Raw genomic sequence first — 21495 nt, 5'->3', positions numbered from 1 at the left:
TTACACCTTGAGTGAAATTGAAACATCATATATGTGTTCCAGTGCCCCGACAAAAAAAAACAACGAAATATAAAACGTAATAATATAAACAATACAGTAATGACATAATTCAATAAAATGGAAAGAAATTGCAAAGTCTTTTACTTCAACTCAGTTGACATTGTGCTGCTCCTTCTGGCGTGCGCACCGTGGCAAACTAAGGGAAGTATAATACAGACACATGGATGTCCATGATGACGATCACAGCTCCTCAGTACGCTGCCGTAATATTAGTTGCTCTTTGCAGAGGATAAAGAATGTAACGCCTGTGAGTATTGCATGTTTATACTGCATTGATTTATGGTGTTTAAAGGGAGCTGGCGAAACAGCATTTAGATCAATTGACATACAGCTTTGAGAAAGTGTATGAATCATTTTGGCCACAGAACATTGTGTCAAATGTAAACGCAATCATGAAAACATTGAATTAATTTAAAAAATGGACAAACAATTAATTGTTTTGGCCCTAAGTGTATATTATTGTGGATGAAGTTAACAGTTTTGCTGAACTTGACAATTCCTTGTACTTGTTGGTGGTTTTTCGGTTGTCTTGCAGAAAGAGTCGGTGCTGGCTTTCATCATGGTGCAGTGCAGATTAACATCATTTGCAAACTACAAAACAGTGTTTAGCATCTTGCTAAATTCCTAAATCTTTGAGTAGTATGACTTTTTAAAATACTAAATAGGAGGTTGCACAATTGCCCCCAATGTTGGTGGGTGAATACAGAAAATCACCATGTGTGACCTTGCCATGACCCTGAAGAACACAGGCGGAATCAACATGAATGGACGAATGCCATTTTCGAAGAAAAAAAAATCATCTTGCTTTTCTGTCTGAATTATATTAACACCTCACTCCAAACATGGCATATACTACATATCTTTGAAAGCAAATGTGATCGTTTTACAGACTGTACTCATAAATAACACGCAGAAGGTCTCAGGCGAGCCAGAAAAGTATCTGGTTCATGGAAGAGCTAAATAATTCACATTTAAAAATAGTACTGCTCCTCTTAATTAATCTTTGGCTTTCTATCCAATAATATTTTATGGTAAGAACTAGTACACAGAGCCCAGAAGAATGTAGATCAGACTTCACTGCCCACTACAATGATGGGCACCCACAGCAAGCAGTTCATCGACTTTACTATAACCGCTTGCGCATCACTGTGGACCAGTTGGTATCTCACATACACTGTGTGGTGAAAAAAAAAAAAGGAAATGCAATGAGCGCTTTTGTATGAAGGGGGAAGGGGGTGGGTGGCAAGTGGGCTGGGGGGAGGGGGGGAATTAAAAGTGTAAATTTAATGAGGGCAAGTAAAGTGGGAATCGCCGCATTGGAAAACCTCAATGCACTGCTGGCTGGGAGAGAAAAAGTGCAGCCCAAAGCAAAGAAGCCGGAACAAATCTTTAAACTGATTCTTGGTGAGCCGAGGCATCCCGGTTCCTTTTTAAGAGTAAAAATAAAGGAATTCCAACATAATCGCCGGAGCTCGAAGACGAAGAGGTGCGACGTGTACAAGAAGACAAGTCCATAAGGGGTGATGAGGCCGACATCCTTCTCCCGGGCTTATCTTCCTCAGCATTCTGTTCACTTGAGTGAAAAGCCTCAATATTAAGACCTGCTCAGCTTCCCCTTGCAGTGGATTATCATTGTATGTCGCTATTCTCTCAAAGGTCAAGCAAGGCGATTAGTCTCTCTCCCACTCTGAATCCCAGTGGCGTCTGAGCAGGAATGATAGAGGCGTCTGTCCGCCCCCCCCCCCCCCCCCCGCGCCCCACCCACCACCCTTCCCCACTTCGTCTTTTTCTGCCATTCAAGTTCCCCTCATCCAAACAACGTCAAGTCATAAAGCAACAATGTGTGTAATTATACGTGTTTGGTTTGAATTTGCTCTTCAGCTGATGGCACCGTTCCCAAGTGTTTGTGTTGTCGCATTACCCCCTGGAAAGGAGCCAATGTTTGTCTCAGGCTTTTTTTTTTCTTCCAGTGTATTGAGAGAAACTTTTCTCCTCTACTTGCACTCTTCTTTTATTTGCTTTGCTCCCTAGCCACCATATTTCTTTTTTGTTGTTTGCCGCCGCTGCTGCTGCTGCCACAGATTGGATTCAGCGTTTGCTGGGTTTCAAAATTCCCAAATGCTCAACCTTCCCCGCTTCTTTCAAAGACGGCAGCTGAAAGGAATCCAAAGCCGGGGAATCTTTGTTGCATCCTCCGCTATACTAAGTACAGTACTGTACTTCCAACACAGCACATTCCCCATAGCTTTGTTGGTATCCTCTTTGCCTCACCCTGGCTTTTCCCCCTTTATAGGGCAAGGAACCACATTTGGTATGCATCTTCAAAGTTGAAATGAACGCTTAGTGTCACTCCGAGGTAATTAGAACCACGTCATTTTGACAAGCCGATCAGAATAGAAAGTTAATGCCAATAATTGAAATATTATACGCTAATTAAATACAATGAAAGAAAAGTATTCAGCATGTATGTATGTATATGAGGGGTCACCTTAAACTATTTTCTGTCATTTCTGATAGTATTCGGACAGACATGAGCCTATCAGCATTTGATAGTGAAAGCGTTGCAGTTGTTTGAAGCACACCCCCCTAACTCATGGCTCGCTAATTGACATTGGAGCAAGTGCTGCAAAATTGCTCCCCGGCAAGAAGTCTGACTGCACTTTAGAGACTGTTCGTCAAGCTTTGCAGCCGCCGCACTGCTGCAGCGCACAGGACAATTTGTGTTATCTATGTGAAGTTTCTCAAAACAGAATGTGTTTTTGACAGACCACGTAAGCGTAAGGCGCGCTATTACCATCACTCTAAAAACACCTAGAGCAGGTATTCGCTCAAAGCGAGAAAAAGTCTATCCAGAGGATTGAACTGGATCCCAGCGTCATCAAAAGCCCCGTTCAGTGGACGGTTTGGTGAGTGACACAGCTTCGCCTGTACCAACTTCGGGTTGAATCAAACTTGGTTGATACCGAGTTCCGGTGCAGCCCTCTGGATAGACTTTTGCTGGCTTTGCCCAAATGCCCGCTTTGCTCAAACTGTCGCTAATATTTGTTAGCTGCGGGTTTGTGAAGCCCTGTGAGGCTTTTTTTTTTTTTGAGTGTGTGTGATCAAGGGCTATGCAAATGAACTTGACTTGTCTTGGCATTTTCCCAATAGTCGATCAATGTAGTCAAATCTTCATCCCTTACACCGTCATCTCTTCTTTTAAAGTTGAGAAAAAGAATCGATGATTGAACTCTGATTGCAGCAGGAGTAAACAAGTCATTTGACCAGGGAAGAGTTGGTGAGAATGTCAAAGTCAATGACTCCAATGCTAATGTTTGCCATTTTCTCTACCGCCGTAGTTTGAACATGGGTAGTAGTAATTATGGACTTTTCACTTGCTCATATAAATGACGTCGACACGTTCTCTTGATGTGGTGTCCTCCATTTTTCGTAATTGCGGTGCAGATGATGGGAAACAAAGTCCAGTTTTGTTGAACTGTTTAACTGAAAAGCACTAAAATGTCCCATAGACTGATGCCAGGTAGGAAGGCATCGTAGGGATAAAGACCAATCTCATTTCACTCTTTAATGCTATAATGAAGATTGTACGTAGGCGAGTACAAGAGCAATTCATGAAAGAAACCGAAATAATAGCTTCTCCGCAAAGTGGTGAGAATTAATTTCACCTTGCAGCTGAGGTATTTGACAACAGAGCAATATACGCTCGGTCCCATAAATGCCCATTATGTACTGCTGAACAACACCCGCTGAGAAATAAATTAACTTATGAGAATAGACATTAAGAACAAAGACGCTTCAGACCGAGATCACATTTCAAGTCGAAGAACTTTGCTTAATTGCATTAGCCCAACTTTGAAGTATAGGTAAAATCCAATTTCAAAGTTTAAAAGAGCAAAGCTTGCATCAAATTGAGTCTGCTCACTTGCTTGAACGTATTCCAGTGAAAATGACACCAAAGTACGGAAACACTTTTAAGGCAGACAGGGAAGGGAGCTTTCGAAGGATGGATGAAAACAATTACTCGCATTAAAGGGACTCCACTGTAAAATGCGATTGCATTGTGATAATATGGCCATGAAAATTGATGAAACAATCATGTAATTCTGGCAACATTGGGGGCTGTACACTATTCTTAGAAATTCATATTTTGCTCCCTACCTGACTTTGTGTGCTAAACTGCAATCGGCGTAAGTCAGAGAGTGTGCGGAGATGGTGGCCTTGCGTGCTAATAGCTGAAAATGAAGTTTCTCTTTGTGAGAGTCAAACAAAATGCATCAAACAGATTTCATGCATTTGTGTTTGGCCAAAGCAAGTTTCTGAGATCCAACACGATCGGTGCATCAAAGAAACAAACATCCATCCATCCATTTTCCGAACCGCTTGATCCTCACTAGGGTCGCGGGGGGTGCTGGAGCCTATCCCAGCCGTCTTCGGGCAGTAGGCGGGGGACACCCTGAATCAGTTGCCAGCCAATCGCAGGGCACACAGACGAACAACCATCCACGCTCACATTCACACCTAGGGACAATTTAGAGTGTTCAATCAGCCTGCCATGCATGTTTTTGGAATGTGGGAGGAAACCGGAGTACCCGAAGAAAACCCAAACACTTTTTTTTTAAATTAAAAATAATATAAAGCTCGCCCCCGGTAGTCCAGTGGTTAGCACGTCGGCTTCACAGTGCAGAGGTACCGGGTCCGATTCCAGCTCCGGCCTCCCTGTGTGGAGTTTGCATGTTCTCCCCGGGGCCTGCGTGGGTTTTCTCCGGGTGCTCCCACATTCCAAAAACATGCATGGCAGGCTTATTGGACGCTCTAAATTGTCCCTAGGTGTGAGTGTGGGCGTGGATGGTTGTTCGTCTCTGTGTGCCCTGCGATTGGCTGGCAACTGATTCAGGGTGTCCCCCGCCTACTGCCCGAAGACGGCTGGGATAGGCTCCAGCACCCCCCGCGACCCTAGTGAGGATCAAGCGGTTCGGAAAATGGATGGATGGATAAAGCTCGCCGGCATGGTGGAAGACTGGTTAGTTAGCATGCCGGCCTCACAGTGCAGAGGTCCAGGGTTGCGGCCTTCCTATGTGGAGATTTCGTGTTCTCCCCGAGCCTGTGTGGGTTTTCTCCGGGTACTCCGGTTTCCTCCCACATTCCAAAAAACATGCATGGCAGGTTAATGGAACACTCTAAATCATAGGTGTCAAAGTCAGGTCCTGGAGGGCCGCTGTCCCGCATGTTTTCCAAGTCTCCCTGTTGTAACACACCTGATTCAAATGATCAGATCATCAGCAAGCTCTGCGCAAGCCTGACATTGAACCTGTTCATTTGAATCAGGTGTGTTGCAACAGGGAGACTTGGAAAACATGCAGGACAGCGGCCCTCCAGGAACTGAGTTTGACACCTATGCTCTAAATTGTCCCTAGCTGTGACTGTGACAGGGTAGGAGCCCTCCAAGACCAACGTAAGTGACACCCTGAAATACAGCAACCCTAAATTTGAATGATTAAAAAAAACACAGTGTATAAAACCAGTCTTCAACAACAAACAAACCTCTGAATTCACTCGACGGGGTCTTGATCAATGTTACATTATTGTTGTGTGGAACTGCACTGCAACATCGTGAGGGGGGGTTTCGCTACACTGAAGTGTCTCAATTTATGTAGTCAATGCATCCCGGTCTAATGTTTGTAAAGGCAGAACTGCCTATACGACATTCAGATTAAATTTGACTATATTATGCAGGTGTACCAAATGTTGTAGGTCACCACGTTTCTTCATATTCCGAACTGAGAATAAATTCAAACGCAGAGGCGTTCTACCGGATATGGTGTGAATAACAGAACGGCTGTTTAGTGACAACGCCATGTCATCAAATTAAAAATAGTCGGATGAAACTTCTTTGGAGAAAATCCATGATCGTGTCTTTGAGGATTGGGTTTGGGCCTTTGTTTTCCGACATCACTCTCACTTGGAGTGAGCTCCGCATTCCCATTACACATTCAGCAGATGTTTCTCTTCACTCAGCTTCCTCATTTGCCATGCAAGCTGAGCTGTCAGGAGGAGGCCCGCAATCTTTCCTTCAGTCCTTATCGTGCTTCCTCTCATCCATCCCTTTCTCTTTGCTTCACTTTTCTCTGAGTGGCCGCCCACCCCTGCAATGACTTTGTTCACCAAATTAACTTGGGCACCTACTGTGATTGCGATCAGCCAGCGGAAAGTCAACTTTAACCTTGCTTATTAATTGGATATCACAACCTCTTCTGTGACGAGCGTTTCAAGCAGATAGCGTGCGAGCGTGCATGCACACACACACACGCACACACACACACACACACACACACACACACACACACACACACACTCGCACACAAACAGGCAGTGTAAGACACATCACTGACATAACTATCACAAACCCGTGACACACTCAACAAATTCTAAACCAGGGGTGTCAAATCATTTTTGTCGTGGGCCACATTTTAGTTACCGTTTCCCCTGGAGGGCCGTTATGACTGAAACCAAATTTAAAAAGTCAATAATCATGGTTAATTCAAGTATTGTTTAAGTTACTGTAATGAAGGGTTTGGTTACAAGAAAATGGTTACAATATGTCTCTTATTTATTACATATGAGGATTTAAAATTTTGGTAGAGGTTTGAGCAAGCATCATTGAAGTTGACATGTTTGATTTGCTTTCGCAGGCCACATAAAATGATGTGGTGGGCCAGATTTGGCCCCCGGGCCTTCAGTTTGACACCAGTGTTCTAGACCATCACTGACATCAATTCCTAAACTGCTATTTCATCTCGTGGGCCACAAAGTGGGCACAAAAAAACAAGGTTTCACCCTTTCAAATAAAGTACAGTATTAATAATGGAATTGCTCTTTATCTGGTGCCTCATCTTATCTGCAGCGAGAAATCCAGATAACTATTCACGCTTATATGAAAGTTTTAATGGTGAAAAGTTTTCTTCTACTCCTTGATGCCCAATTATATTTCGTGTTCCATGAATGAAAAATGTAGAAAATATCGTGGTTGGTACCTCTCTCGCACAGTTATGAGGTTAGAGCTTCAAATCTCAGCTGTGACCTCCCTGTGATTAGTTTGTGTGTACTTTCCATGCTTGTGAGGATCTTTCTCTGGACGCTGACTTGTTCCCATATTACAAAAACATGCATACGAGGTGCATTGCAGACTCCACGGCGCATGAACATGAATGGTCATTTGTCAAGAAATGAATGATCTGTTTCACTCAGGATGTAGCCGATTTTTTAACAGAGCTGGCCAGCATCTTGAAGAAATGAAATGAAAATACGATATCTTAAAATGGTGACTTTCCTTTACCTTCATGGATGGGTTGACTTTAATTATTAAAAAATATATATAATAAAAGTGAACACTGTCAAAGTTTCCCTTGATTTTTTTTGTATGCACCCTTTGAATGACTTCCTTTCAATGAAAGTGGGCCAATCAATTAAGCATATACTTTTGTTTGTCATCTTGCGCGCGCGCACACACACACACACGCACACATGCCCCGCCCCAAGTCACTGAATTTATTTCGTGCTGTGCACTGTACAGCCACATTTGTACAAATGGGGGCGCTATTGAGCTGCAACACAGAAACAACGGAAGGCTTTTAACCTCTCTGGCTGGCTCCTAAGCCCTTTTTTCAGCCTCCATGAATGGCCATGCTAAAAGAAATTAAGTCAGCCGCAGTTGAGAAATCCATTGACTGAGATCTCTGTGACCTGGCGACATGGAGGACTGCGAACCCGAGGGCATTAACCATGACGGCGATAGATTTGAGGAGCAAAATACAGTTTTCCTCAACCATGGGCTTTTATGAGAGAATTTTTATCATTGACCGCTCCAAGAATGAGTCATGGCAAATGTGTTTTCTCTTGCACAGCCTAAAAACCACAAGCTTCTAGCATTCTCCGTCAAATCTAAAAACATAGAATTAACGTCAGTTTGTTTACAGCGCTATTGCTATCTTACTGTTGTATTGCACGAGCGGCTATTTAGTTGAATCTTTGTCTACCATTGAAAATGTTGCATCTGTGCAGCGATTCAATGGAAAACGCTGATCGCTGACAACACCTGAGTGACTCTGTTTAATTTATGCAATGATGCATAAATATATGTCCTCACAAACAAGCGACCTTTGCATAAATGTGACAGATTATAGTGGCCTGTCCGTCTGTTTGTTTCAGCACAGAAAACACACACTGTTTGAGTGGCGTGCCCATGGATGTACTCGAGCAGTGTTTGTGTATATCTGTTTGGAGGCTTAAATATGAGCAAACACGGATGAGAATAGCAAGGCTGTTTGGCAGCAAGCTCTCGTAGAGAGCAACAACAATGTAGGCTCCAGGAACGACATTGGACAGTTTCCGAAAAAAAAAAAAAAAAAGTCTTCAAATATTTTCTCTCTAAATGCCGGTAAAATGAAATCCGAGGGAGTGGAAACAATAACAACTGTTCAGCTTTTCTACCTTTTATTCTCACTCTCCATCTGGCGTGACCTCACATTGTTAGACCTCATTCCCACACTGCATGCATGCTGTTGGAGCGCATCTGAAAGTGTGTGAAGGGATGGTTCACTTGAGAAAATAATATCATTCACTGTTGGGTTTTCATCGTCTGTGCAAATTGCGTGGAAGCAGAACATCACATTCTGTTGGGGCTTTCTCCCCCCCCCCCCCCTCCCCCCTCTCATAGATTAACTGTCCAAAACTCCTGTATAGGTATGTTCTAATTCATAAACACTATAATATATTTATGAAAAGAAACAGTCACTGACGAGTCATTTTTTTGCTTTTATGACACCTAAAATTGTGAAACAAAAGGGACAGTGAAAGGGCTTTTAATGCCAAAATAATAATTTATTTACAGATATATAATCACGAAAGATGCCGTGATCAATGGCTTTGTTTACATTACATTCATCATTCACTCAATGACCTGTGCCACTACATTCACACATTAACTACTAACTACAGTGACACAAACTAGAGCTGGAACATCCCCCCAAACTGTGTTTGCTAATCTTTTTCATGTGTAAAAAATTTGAGAACCACTCATTAAGACCATCCAAACACTGCGTGACTAACAGCATTATAAACAGTGATGTACCTTGACAGTGGAGTGTTTCTATCTGGCTCAGGCTTCTCTGGCAAAAGTGGAGGGTGCAGGTAGCTTCATCTTTCTGCATGGGCAGTTCTGCACTTCCCCCTCGAGTCAGCATCTTTGCGCTCGAGTGCGGTAAACAGAGACAGTCGCGAATAAGTGGATGTGATTAGCAGGAAACTTGAGTGTGTCCTTGAAACTAGGAAGGACTGACAAGAGAGTCTTTTGAGGCCGCCGTTCAGACACTGTAGCCCTCTCTCGCTTCCACCACTTGGCGTCATCAGCGTGATAAGCGTGCAGCCATCATGACATGAACCACGTCGCAATCAATCGACTGCTGCAATTGCTGCTGCGCGAGATGACAACAAAGCGCTCATTAGAGCTCATCCAAATTAAGCATAAAGTAAATTTTATCTGAGGAGTATTTGTCAGACGCTCACTCTCATTTAGGGTAATGTCAATTTGTAAATGCTCGCAGATGTCACCAACTCAATGTCAGACTATAACCCATCCAGCTACATGAAAGAGGAAGAGAATCTAAAATATTGAGTCTTTCTATTGGATGGCTGCACCAAGCCAAGCTCGGTATATTCTTCTCTGAAGTGCAAATGAGTCCTATAATTAGATTCCACGTGTGGAAAAGCGCGAGTATTGAACTCTTCGCAGAGGCGCAACGAATACCCACAGATGCAGCAAATATGGCGACTTCTCAGGGAGGGCACATAAAACAGCATTTAGCCACTTGGACAGAGTCTCCAAGTAATTGCCGCAACAGAGATCACAGGTGAAGACGTACCTTTTTAGTTGCCGCAGTAATGAGGATAACCTATTTATTTTATTAGCATGCATGATGTTAAGCAATCTCTGAATGAGTATAAACTGGCATGGAATTGATCTTTAATGACTACACTTTGTTTTAATTAGAGCCTCTACGCCCGGGAATGCAAAGCATTCGGCACAACAATTACAATAATGAGTTTACTGGCTTTAATGAAGATGCAAAAGCGGGTATAACCACGAAAAAAAAAACCCCAGCAGAAATGCACAATAGCATATTCCCTTCCACTGGCATACTGAATGTAGCATGACAAACTCCTGCAAATAGACTTGGCATGCTGGTGTGATCCTTCCTGTATGGTACTCTGTGCTTCCCTCCCCCAGCTTCTCCACGCCGGGGAGACATGACGAGCCCAGTTGAAATGTGTCGTGTGGGCTATTGTGAACGCCGCATAGGAACCCCTGCTGCAACACGTCCTCCTCCAGCACAGACTTTTGCTAAGTCGCCTGAAATACACATGCAGCTAGGCCTCCGTATCTAGCGGGATAACACCACTGTCTCTAATTTGTCCACACTGATGGAGTGAGGCATCACCTCGGGTTCTTAAAAGCCCCACTAAGAAGCCTAATGGAAGATAATAGATCAAACATTTATAGCATAAATGCCCATAGAGTGCACTTTTCTCTCTGAGACGCCCAAATAATGTGATTTTCCACTCCATTTAATCCAAAATTTGTACTTTCTCGAGGCGCAAATCCACATCCCGTGTCATTTTTCTGGGGAAAGAGCTCCAAATATGGAAATACTTTTGAACTGGCACGCTTACATACAGGAAGCCAAACACAGTCCATTCCAAGACAGTAGTTGACCAGGTCACCATTATTGAACCGTCAAAACTTTCACTTGCAGTTTGTTTTTTTTTAACAATGAAATAGATATAAAGTTTGATTAATCGATTGTGCTGCTCCTTCTGGTGTGTGTGCCACATGTTGAATATAATCAGAATGTCTGTATACATTTTAGACGTACATTTGGCAATGAACCACAATTAAGAATACTGTCTAAGATGCAGTAATATTAGCTGTTCTTCACAGAGGATAATGAATGTACGTCTGTGACTATTCTTAAATTACCTGTCTACATATGTTGCACCACCTTTTGCGTTCAAGTCTGTTGTTTAAAGCAGGGGTCCCCAACCTTTTTTGCCCCACGGACCGGTTTATGTCAAAAAATATTTTCAGGGACCGGCATTTAAAGTGTGGCGGATTAAAACAACAAAATAATATGGTATGAGCTGCATGAAAACTGTGGTGTTTTCGAAATATCATGATAAACACAAGGAGCGTCTAATCTGGCCGCAACACTCTGATCGCTATGGTAATGTTTAATGCCTACAAAATACGATACAACGCAAATTCAAAGTGCATGAAAATGACGACTCACCACAGCGCCGAGCTTGATTTTCTGCAACCAGACGTTCCCATCTCTGGTTAATAGGAGACAATGACACCTCGAGTGTGTGGTTTATGTCCAGTCGACTTTGTAATTTTGTTTAAGTCGCCGTTGCTGCAGAAAACCCCCACCTCACACAGGTAGGAAATATCAACAGTTCTATTGTGGCGATCTCAGAGTATTCAGCCATAACTTTAATCCAGTTGTCTCGAACGTACTTTTAAGGCCGCTGTCATTTGCGGTCTCCAGCAGTTTTTTTTACTCATTTTGCGAGCTCAAGCGTTTTGTTTTTAGCGTAATTAGTCACGTGACGGAGAAGCGTGGCTTGACGTTAGTCAAGCGTGACACAGACGGATGTAACGGATATTCCGGTAATTTTTCAAAATAAAACATCTTCCGTATTCCGAAATAAATAAAACGGAATTAAGGCAAGTTATTTCTGTGCGACCCGGTACCAAATGCCCTGCGCACCGGCGGTTGCGGATCCGTGGTTTAAAGCGTTACACCATTGCGACACGAATATATTTGTTAGCATGTTTCCCATCGTGTGTTAGCATCAAGCTTTTAAGACCAAGTTACGTGGTTGTTTTAAACACACCAATGGGTAATTCTCTTTCTTTCACGTTTCAAATTGCTCATTGTAACTACGTCAAAATATTAAACATAGTTTCGGAACACATCTTAATCAACAAATAAAGCAAAATCATAATTGCGGTGGAGTCCAGAATACGGTGGATATGCAGTCTGAATGTTTTGAACCAGGTGCATATGATCAGTGTGCAAATCGGTGGCCTTACATTAAAATTGTATGTAAAAGAAGGTCAATTAATCAATTAACTCATCATAAATTTTACTGACAGCATATCAAGGACATTGAGTCAAATGTCACAGAAAATGCAATGTGAAGGCAAGCATAGCTGCTGGCAGTTTTCTTTTTTTACAGTGATACATTGTCACAGTTCAGAGAACAAAAGTTCATCTTTCGAAGATTCCAAATATGGAGAGGGGGGAAAAATCGACAAGCCGCAGTGTTTCTTGTCTGACAAATGGCATCATGAAAAGTCGCATATTCACAGCCTCTTGTGTAGTACTCAGCGGAGGGCGCCAGGATGAAACATCACTTCAGAGACACGTATTTGTCTCTGATGCCTCGAGAGCTCTTAAGAGGTGTCTGCAAAAAGAATGAGCGACATGAAGGATGGCTCATTACACGCTGATATGAGGGAACATCCTGAAAAGAGATTGTTGTTGCTGACGACGACGGGCCCGGCGCTGCCGTCTGTATAAAGCAGAGAAAGATATGGCGAGATCACAGGGAGCAGAATTTCAATGTCATGCATTATGCAGTGTTGACAATTTCTCAGGAGATGCTGATGGCGTTCCCACACGTGAAGAAGCAGGAAAAATTAAAGGTTGCCACAAGAGTTAAACGCGGCCTGAGGTGAAAACTCTTTGGAGATTGAGAATGCTGCGACAATGTACATTAAGACCACATCCCCTCTCCCCTTGCGCTTTCCACAGAGGACAACCTATTTGAAGTGAAATGAATCGAAAACACTCCCTACTCGTTGACCCCGTTACATTTCTGACACTTTTATAAGAGCCAAGCAAGAGTGGCGCAGCCTGCATGCGAGACCATTCAGCAGGCCAAAGGCACACACAATTTCATAGATTACATATTACATACACACACGCACGAGTACCTGGCAGGCTTACAAGTCACGATTAGGGATGTGTTTGTGAGACACCAAAAGGCCTGTCAGGTTGTTTTTCACGCTCGCGTCGCATTGTGAGCCTCTCGTGGATTCGTGCCAGCTCAGGCGATGCATGGGGAACAAAAAATTCACATTACAGCCGAGCTTTTGAATACTTTGTCCTTGGATAATCATCGCCACGAGCATAAGGTTAATTGAACGGAAATAAGTTACGAAGAGTTCAACTGAAAGGAGCCGCATAGTCATCAGGAGGGAGCAAGACTAAAATTCCCCACACGCCTTCAATTTTTCACGTTTAAAGGTAGTTTAGAGCAGCGATGTTATACAACACTTGATGAATGCAGATTCTAGGGTCAAAAGATAACTATATGCATGAGGTTTTGTGGCGTATTTTAACTTCTTGTACGCAAAAGGCCAAACCACAGACAGCCGTGCAGGCAACGCACAATGTCTTCATCTTGGCTTTAGAAATGCACTTGAGTCTTCAATTAACCTAACGTGCGGGTTTTTGCGGGTATGTAGGAAGGAAACCCAAGCAGGCACAGGAAGGGCTTGCACACTCCACACTGAAAGATGAAGCAGAGCTCCTCATCCTGAACCTCAGAACTGAGCAGACGTGCAAACTATGAGACGATCGTGCTACGTTATAAAATTATATTAAATAATAAGACTTGTAATAATAATAAGATGTGGCTCACAATTTATTGCTTATTTTCCACTGGTATTTTCTTTTGAGCTTCTGTACTTTCAAGCGTTGGTGTAGGGCATAGGTGTCAAACTCAGGTTGCAACACACCTGATTCAAATGATCAGATCAGCAAGCTCTGCGCAAGCCTGACATTGAACCTGTTCATTTGAATCAGGTGTGTTGCAACAGGGAGACTTGGAAAACATGCAGGACAGCGGCCCTCCAGGACCTGAGTTTGACACCGGTGGTGTAGGGTCACCGAATGCCATTGTTAACCTGTTGCTTGGAATCTTACTGCTGCAAAGGATGATGGGTAACATGGTGCTTCCATGGTCAGGAGTAGCCTATGCTAAAGGTGGGTTAAAGCCGGAGTCCACAACAACTGGTCCGTGGATTGGCATCATTTGGTACCCAGCATTTTTCTTTTTTTCCCACCCTAAATGGATGTTACCAACCAGCCAGGAATATTTATTCATCAGTTTATTCCCCCACTGCTCCAAGAGCATCATACTATAAATGCTTTGCTAAGGCTCATTGAAGAGTAACAAGTGCATATAACTAATCACAACTTTCAGCATAATGGTGAATTGTATTTTTTTCCCCCTTATTTGTTGGTCCATCAAAATATACTGATCAAAAAAATAAAGCGAATACTTGGAGTTACGTTGTGCTATTTAAATGTTCCCTGTATTTTTTTGGAGCAGTTTATAATTATGTGGCACGAAAAAAGGTTTGGAGAGCAGTGATGTAAACAGTTAATCAGATTTAAAATTATTTAGTTTCACACCAAATGCATAATAGTATTACTGTATTTTGGCCATTATGGAATAACTGCAGTTTTCTCAAAAAATAAAATAAAAATAATACAAATAAAGATTAAAAGACAGAGTCATATTTGAGGTAATTTTATTTACAAAGATTGATAGAGTCCCACTGTTCTGCACATGTAGAAGTCTGTTGAAGAAATATGTTCCTGCTGATGGCCTGCGAAAAGAACAACAACAACATGACAGTTGTAAAGACACTTTTGACGATAGAGGCTTTGCCAGGATAATCACGATGAAATTGCACCATCTCTACTAGCTGGAAGCAAGCATACTGACATTTTACAAAACCAAATAAATAATAATTACCGTCAAAGACATTTTATTTCTTCAAGATCTGATGTCTGACCACAATGAAGGGGAATGCGAAGCCACTGCCAAAGAACACTACCATCATGCCCAGCAGACGCCACTTGTTTTCCACGGAAAATGGAAGGTTCTAGACAAACAACGGTGTTCAACAGAAATCAGTCATACATGAGCATGAAATGACAATTACAAAATAAACACATTAAACCTCTCTTTCGCAAGCTGTGCTGGCCAATAAAAACCCGGTGTGCAACACTTTGCTTAAAAACCAATTAACATTTCTATTCGAAATGACTAAAATTGCAGCAACATGTCATTGCCACAATGAATTCGAAGGCAAAAGAAAGAACGTAAAAATAACCCTGAATTATCACTGACATGACAAGACATTGAACTTGGGATGGATACAAACGTAATTTACAGATCAGCCCTTGGTAACAAGACCTGCTAATTACTTTGTTGCTCACAAAAAATAGACCACTCAACACTGATTCATACAAATACATGTAATAACACTGACAAACATACACGTCAAGTCATGTGCATGACACGGACAAGTTTGCATTAAGTGTCAAATTGAAAAACAGGGTTGACCATCTATTTAGCCGCGAAGATAATGCTAACTGCAAGAAGAGTCGTTCACCGCCTTCATATATACTTCCAACGTTACGTTAATACTTTACGAAATATCCGTTATTTACACGCTCTCCTTTGTAGTTTTGTTTTTGTTTTACGAGATTGCTTTTAACTACACAGAGGAGCAATTTAACGGCATGACCTCCAGGTTACCTTTGCTACCATGGTCCGCGCATAACACTAGGCCGCTATTTAAAATGACCACATTCAACCTGCTTTAAATCAGTTATTTATTTTACCTTCCCTGGTCCTTCGGCATAATGCGAAGAACGAACAGCAGACGTCGTGAATCGCCGTATAGCCTGTCCCAACATCGTGAAGTGCTGATTTCTGTTCTACGCTGCTAACTGCGACCTTCTTGTTTCTGTGAGAGAGAGAGAGAGTGCGCATGTCTGGAGCAAAGGATGCTGGGAATGGTAGCCACTCATGGGAAAAGTAGTTCCAATTAGGATAAACTCGCTTCCCTATCGGATGCACCATTTCTGATTATAAAACCATCAATTATCAACTAAAAGGCATAACTGCATTGATTCATAGATATTTTTCTTTGTAACACATGCATACGCACACTCGTAACTACTCAGTAGGCCATATCTCCAGCAACCAGTCATACCACTACATGTTATCAAACCAGGTCCTTTCAGATGAGTCACCGCTACCGCGCGATAATTGTAAGATTGGATGCTTTTCAGCAAAAAAAGAAAAAAAAAAGCTTATCAGTGCCTATTTCCGCAAAGAGAGAGATTTTCATCCAGACAAGCTTCCCAGGCTCTTGTCCCTGTACAGAGCCAGATCTTCCTTAACATATACATTTAGTTCATATTAAAGCTCATTATGAAGCATATTAAACAGAGGAGGTATGCTGTCAGAATTTCAATCATATTAGCCTACAGTTAATGCTTTGATATCCATCAGTCATTTCTTTAAATAGTCCTTTTGGGCCCAATTTTTTAATTATGCACGATGTAGAAAAATGTTTTTTGTTGTAATTTCTATTGCAGCACTTCCATGTTTCTGCTCTCTTATTCCCAATACTTAAATAAAAGTTTTCCAATCTGGCGCCTTAAACTACGTTACTTAAATTTACCTTGCTCTTCATCGAAAGCCTTTCAGTGCTAGTTTTGTGGTTGATGTTTGTTGGATTGGTATGCTAAGCGCTTTGCCAATGGTCAATGTGGGTGGAAAGAAGATAGGAAAAAAGCCCCCCACATCATGCAAATAATTTAACGAATCTGTCTCATGAAATAATAACCAGTGCCATCATTTAGGACTACCAATTAGCATTGGGCTGATATTACCTTGATCCGGTCACATCTGTAAACAAACCTATAATGAGGCACCCACGATGCATAATAATTTTGAGGGCTGCATTCACAATCACAGTTCATGTAAAATGACTACCGGTAGTTTGATTCACACAGACGTTGAAAAACAAAACCAAATCACCATCTATGCAAAGAAAAATTTACTGGATTTTAACGTCATTGCAAAGAAAAATGTACTGGATTTTAACGTCATTGAAATTTACTGTTCAAACTGCGGCTGTGATGGACAGCATGTGGAACTGCCAAGGTGAACAACCTCGCTCAAGCCATGAGATAGATAATGATCATCATTGAGGACAACGGTGAGGACAGTTCATTTTGCGTGTGGGGTTAGCGTGTCTCGCCTGATTGCTGCTGATACTGCCTGACTTAAACAATTGCAGTGTCTCAAGGTACAAAAAGTGAATTATTCTCTAAATTTTCTGCTGTGCTTGCATTTATGGAGACAAAAAGGAGATACATCTTCTGTCAAACTCGTTCGAGGCTTTGCGTTCCTCAGTAGGTCAGAATGGTTTCTGACATTTTAGCCAGAAGTGAGATTTCCTCAGAAAAATTATGGAATGAGCACGTAAAACATACACACGGAAGCAGTGACACCCTCGCAGTGAGAGTTCATTGCATGCACACCGCACTGTGATTTGAGATTAATCTTTATTCCTCTTGGGGTGACCAACCCAATGCCGGGGTTAGCCTTCTTAAAATAGCACAACTCCTCACCTCAAATGAAGTTCACGCCCTGTGCAGTCCTCCGAAGCACGATGTTATTTCGACAGAGGCTCAGTGTGTCAAGATTTATTCCCTCCAAAATATATTGCTCATTCAATGCCAGACCTTTACAAAGCAGAATTCCCCATATTGCCAGCTGTTTTAGAGCATTCTGAATGATTTTTCAAGACCCACATAATATTGGGTTCTATGACCTCCCAAAAGAAAGAGTGGATTCTCTTCGTTCACGAGAAACAAAATGTTTTTTCTTTTAGTAATCAGCAGAAGAACGCGGCTTGGTTTCACCCAAAAAGCAGAGAAAACAAGCTTTTGGTGAAAAGATGGTTGATTTCAGTTGCATTTGGCCACATGGCTTGTTTTGCGGAAGGCTTTATGGTTTTTGCGTTCTTCATAAAAGCAAACAAAAAGCTCAGAAGACTGTGAACAGAATTTCTTTGGTAGAAATAAACAGTGAGCGCGCCAAAGCATTTTGTCAGGCCGACTCACTCTGAGCTGAGCGAGAACATCGTAAGCTTCATACGGCGCATGTTATCCGCAAGACAATTCTGTGACACCAAAACTTCTAGCGAAGCGAATGAAAACAAAGTTGTGTCAAAAGGGTCACTCAGTCTTCAGTGTCTTTCTTTTTCAAGCTGTCCCACTTTTTCTCTCGAAAACTTCATAGTCTTCCGATTGACTATTACATGTTCGACTCATTCTGCCGCACCCTTGAGGCTTTCCAAAACTTCAAAAAGGTGTGATGGAAAAATATTGTAATTTTTTTTTCAGTTTCACAAAACACTGGAGCCTGGAGAATTCCTTTTTCTTTTTTTCCCCAACTAGTAGCGTGAAAGTGAGAAGTGAACTTTTGATCTCTGTGCTGTGACAAATGACAATAGTTACAGTAAAGGCAACATTTCCCTCTCAAGGGAACCACTGGAGCAGAACACCTTGACAATAAATGTTTCTTGGCCTTACTTTGTGCACTTGCTTCGACCCCCCCCCCCAAAAAAAAACATTTTAGTTATTTTATCTACTAGTGACTGGCCACAACATTATAACGTCCATCCGTCCATCCATCTTTGTCAGAATATTTCAAACTCTACACTAGAGTCTGGCCAAGATTCAAACCTGTAGATTGTTATTATTATGTGTCCATGTGTGATCTCCAACTGCCTTTTCTCAACTCATTAATTAACAAAAAAAAAAAAAGACCAATTAAGGGACATTTTAGTTGGTAAAATACTTAGTGACCCAGGTGGGGAGGTTACCATGACATTACTTGTAATTTCCCAGTTTTATCTGAAAATAGTAAAGCATAACTGAACATCGGAACCATCCGCTACTAATATCATGTGAAATCTATGCTGTAAGGGTTTGTGTGTGTTTAACGTGTGTGAAACAGCTCTTGTATTTTTATTGATCCCAGTAGTCCATTGAAGATGAGCTCCCGCTTTAGCACCCTGTCAACCATGAGACAGGGCCACAAAGCCACCTGTCACGAGGCCGTTATGCAAAGCCCCAGGCTGACCAAGGACTGACCGGGAGCATCTGTGCCACTGTTTGTGTCTAATACACTAATACGTGCTGTCATACGGTCGTATCCGCTGCCGTCGCTCTACCGTGTTAACAATGGCTCATTCCGTTTGGCTGTCGTGAATGACACTGAAAAAGCACACAGGCACAAGAAAACCGACGTGTGCCAAGCAAATGGAGATAAGCAGATTAAAACAGCACACGTGTTAAATTAAAAAAAATAGAGATGAGAGAGAGATGTTTTCCATATGAAATTCCGATCCTTGTGTTGTTTAAGTACAGCAACGGGTTACATTGTAACGCTTCTCTCAACCGAGAGGAGCCAGAGGACTCCAGAGGATGCGATGTGGCTTGAGAAAAAAAGGAAAACAAGTCGTCCACTCTGAACGAAGCACACAAACATCCAGCTAAATAAATGTGATTGCTAGGAAATAGCATTTTTATCAATCAGGATTGTGTGATTTTGCTATTTATAGGCATTATAGGCATTTAGGATTTATGCTTTTACTGGATGTGTGTTGTTTTTTTTACAGTATAATACTTTAAAGTGCTATTTTCCAGATTTAAAAAAGTGAAATAAAATGGCAAATTTTCAGTGGCTGGAACAGATTAATGGCCTTTCCATTCATTTCAAATGTGAATGATGATTTGAGTTGCAGACAAAGACGTAAAACTCTAAGTGAAGGCACCACTGTATACACATTTAGAAAGCAGCAGAGAAGAAAGAGAATGTTGTCTCCGACTGAATGAGGAATTTCAAATGAACACTCTCCATTGATGCCATCTGCCAAACTGCACCATCCTCCACTGCCCCATAAAAAGAGCGGCGCACACTAGTAAGAGGCCAACAGTTTGCGAGGATGCTTCACTGTCAAGCTGCCAAACATCCATCAAACACACTCCGTGTCCTCTCATCTCACTTTACATGCTCTTCCCTTGCAGTATCCTGGGTTCTGACCCTGTTTCACTGTACGTTATAAACAACAACCCCCCCCCCCCCCACCCCCCAAAGAAAAGACATAAAAACAAAATAAAATCCTTGAAAAACAGAGAAATAGAAGGTTGGGAAAGCAGGCTTGAGGGGGCAGACTGAAACGCCCTCCAGTGAACTTCTATTATGCAGTTCATGATGCAGGACGATCAGCACCATCTGTATATACTCTCCACTTAGGGAAAATAAGATACCAAAAAAACCCACACAATTACATTCCAATGTCCTAGCTGACTAATTGCTTTCACACCAACACTTCAACATCATTTTGCATGGAAAGTATGTGCGCAAAATATGCATCGACCAAATAAGTCTCAGTGAGCTCAGCAAAAGCACCAACACTCATTTCTGTTGGGATCACGCCACTCATGGCTCGACGTCTCTTTAAGGAGAACTCAGTAATACGTATGTGGGGCACTTCAGAAACTAATGACACGGTATCTCTGTCTCGTCTTCAAAAAGGTTTTATTAGCTTTAGTTAAAAGTCACTCTCATCCTCTGCAGGCAGCAAAAAGAACTCCATGTTGGTGATGGCGGTTTGACTGAGGCAGAGATGAATGACCATCTTAAAGTCGGAGGATGAAACAACTTTCCCCCAACACTTTGGCTTCCCTTGGCTTCGCACAGCTTGTTTTGTTTTTATTTGATAAGTTCAGTTGCTGTTTGGCTGTGTGACCCAAACTTGCGACTTTGCTGTTTCATGGTCCAGTTTCAAACAGAACAGCGGGCAGCTGTAAACACAAAGTTCCGAGGGTTTGGAACTTTGAAACACACACAAACAAGTCACACAATTTGTGGTGAAAAGTCAACATTTCCCATAGTGATGATTTAATACGTGATGAAATAATTTGTTTATATACAGTACGTATTGAGAAGAATGTTGCTTTTTGCGGAAATGTCACGCATTGTGTGGACATCTGTAAATAGTTTTTATGAGTGACCAATGATCAGTATCAATTTGATATTTTAATTTGAACTGTATAAATATATATATATTTAGCACGTGGACAATCTTTGTTGCAGAAATGGACAAGCGCTTTAATGACAAAAATTCCTGAGTATGACGTGAAATACAGCTGTCCGCCACCAGGCCATACCAATACTGTATCTATAGATTGTGTTTTGCACTAATGCTTAACCATATTTATGATTTCAATTGTACCTGTGGGTAAAAGGGAAGCATGAAGAGACTCCGTCGCCAAAATGTACAAGTGCAGTCAACGATTGGGGCGATCATTGGAACGAACCTATCAAACATGCCTGTACACTTTCCCTTTTATTTCTTATCATCTTAAGCCATAAGAGCGACGTTATTTGTTATTTTAGATCCTTATAAATGTTTGTCCTGTGTTGGCA

At 41.9% G+C, this 21495-nt stretch overlaps 1 protein-coding gene across 1 annotated transcript; it reads right to left on the bottom strand.

The window, feature by feature from the left end:
• Nucleotides 1–14702: 14702 nt before the first annotated feature.
• Nucleotides 14703–15977, bottom strand: cox7c (cytochrome c oxidase subunit 7C). Its single transcript, XM_086112521.1, has 3 exons — nucleotides 15822–15977; nucleotides 14947–15076; nucleotides 14703–14797 (listed from the first exon to the last, which is right to left on the bottom strand). The coding sequence occupies exons 1-2, from the start codon at nucleotides 15894–15896 to the stop codon at nucleotides 14960–14962; spliced, it is 192 nt and encodes a 63-aa protein (XP_085968647.1). The 5' UTR covers nucleotides 15897–15977; the 3' UTR covers nucleotides 14703–14797; nucleotides 14947–14959.
• Between the last annotated feature and the right edge of the window lie 5518 nt (nucleotides 15978–21495).

This window comes from Hippocampus guttulatus, chromosome 5, assembly GCF_054856545.1.
Source record: "Hippocampus guttulatus isolate MCC_2025c chromosome 5, RoL_Hgut_1.0, whole genome shotgun sequence".
Lineage (NCBI taxonomy): Eukaryota > Metazoa > Chordata > Actinopteri > Syngnathiformes > Syngnathidae > Hippocampus > Hippocampus guttulatus.
Note: the sequence above shows the minus strand (reverse complement) of the source record. Positions and strands in the feature narration are given on the sequence as shown.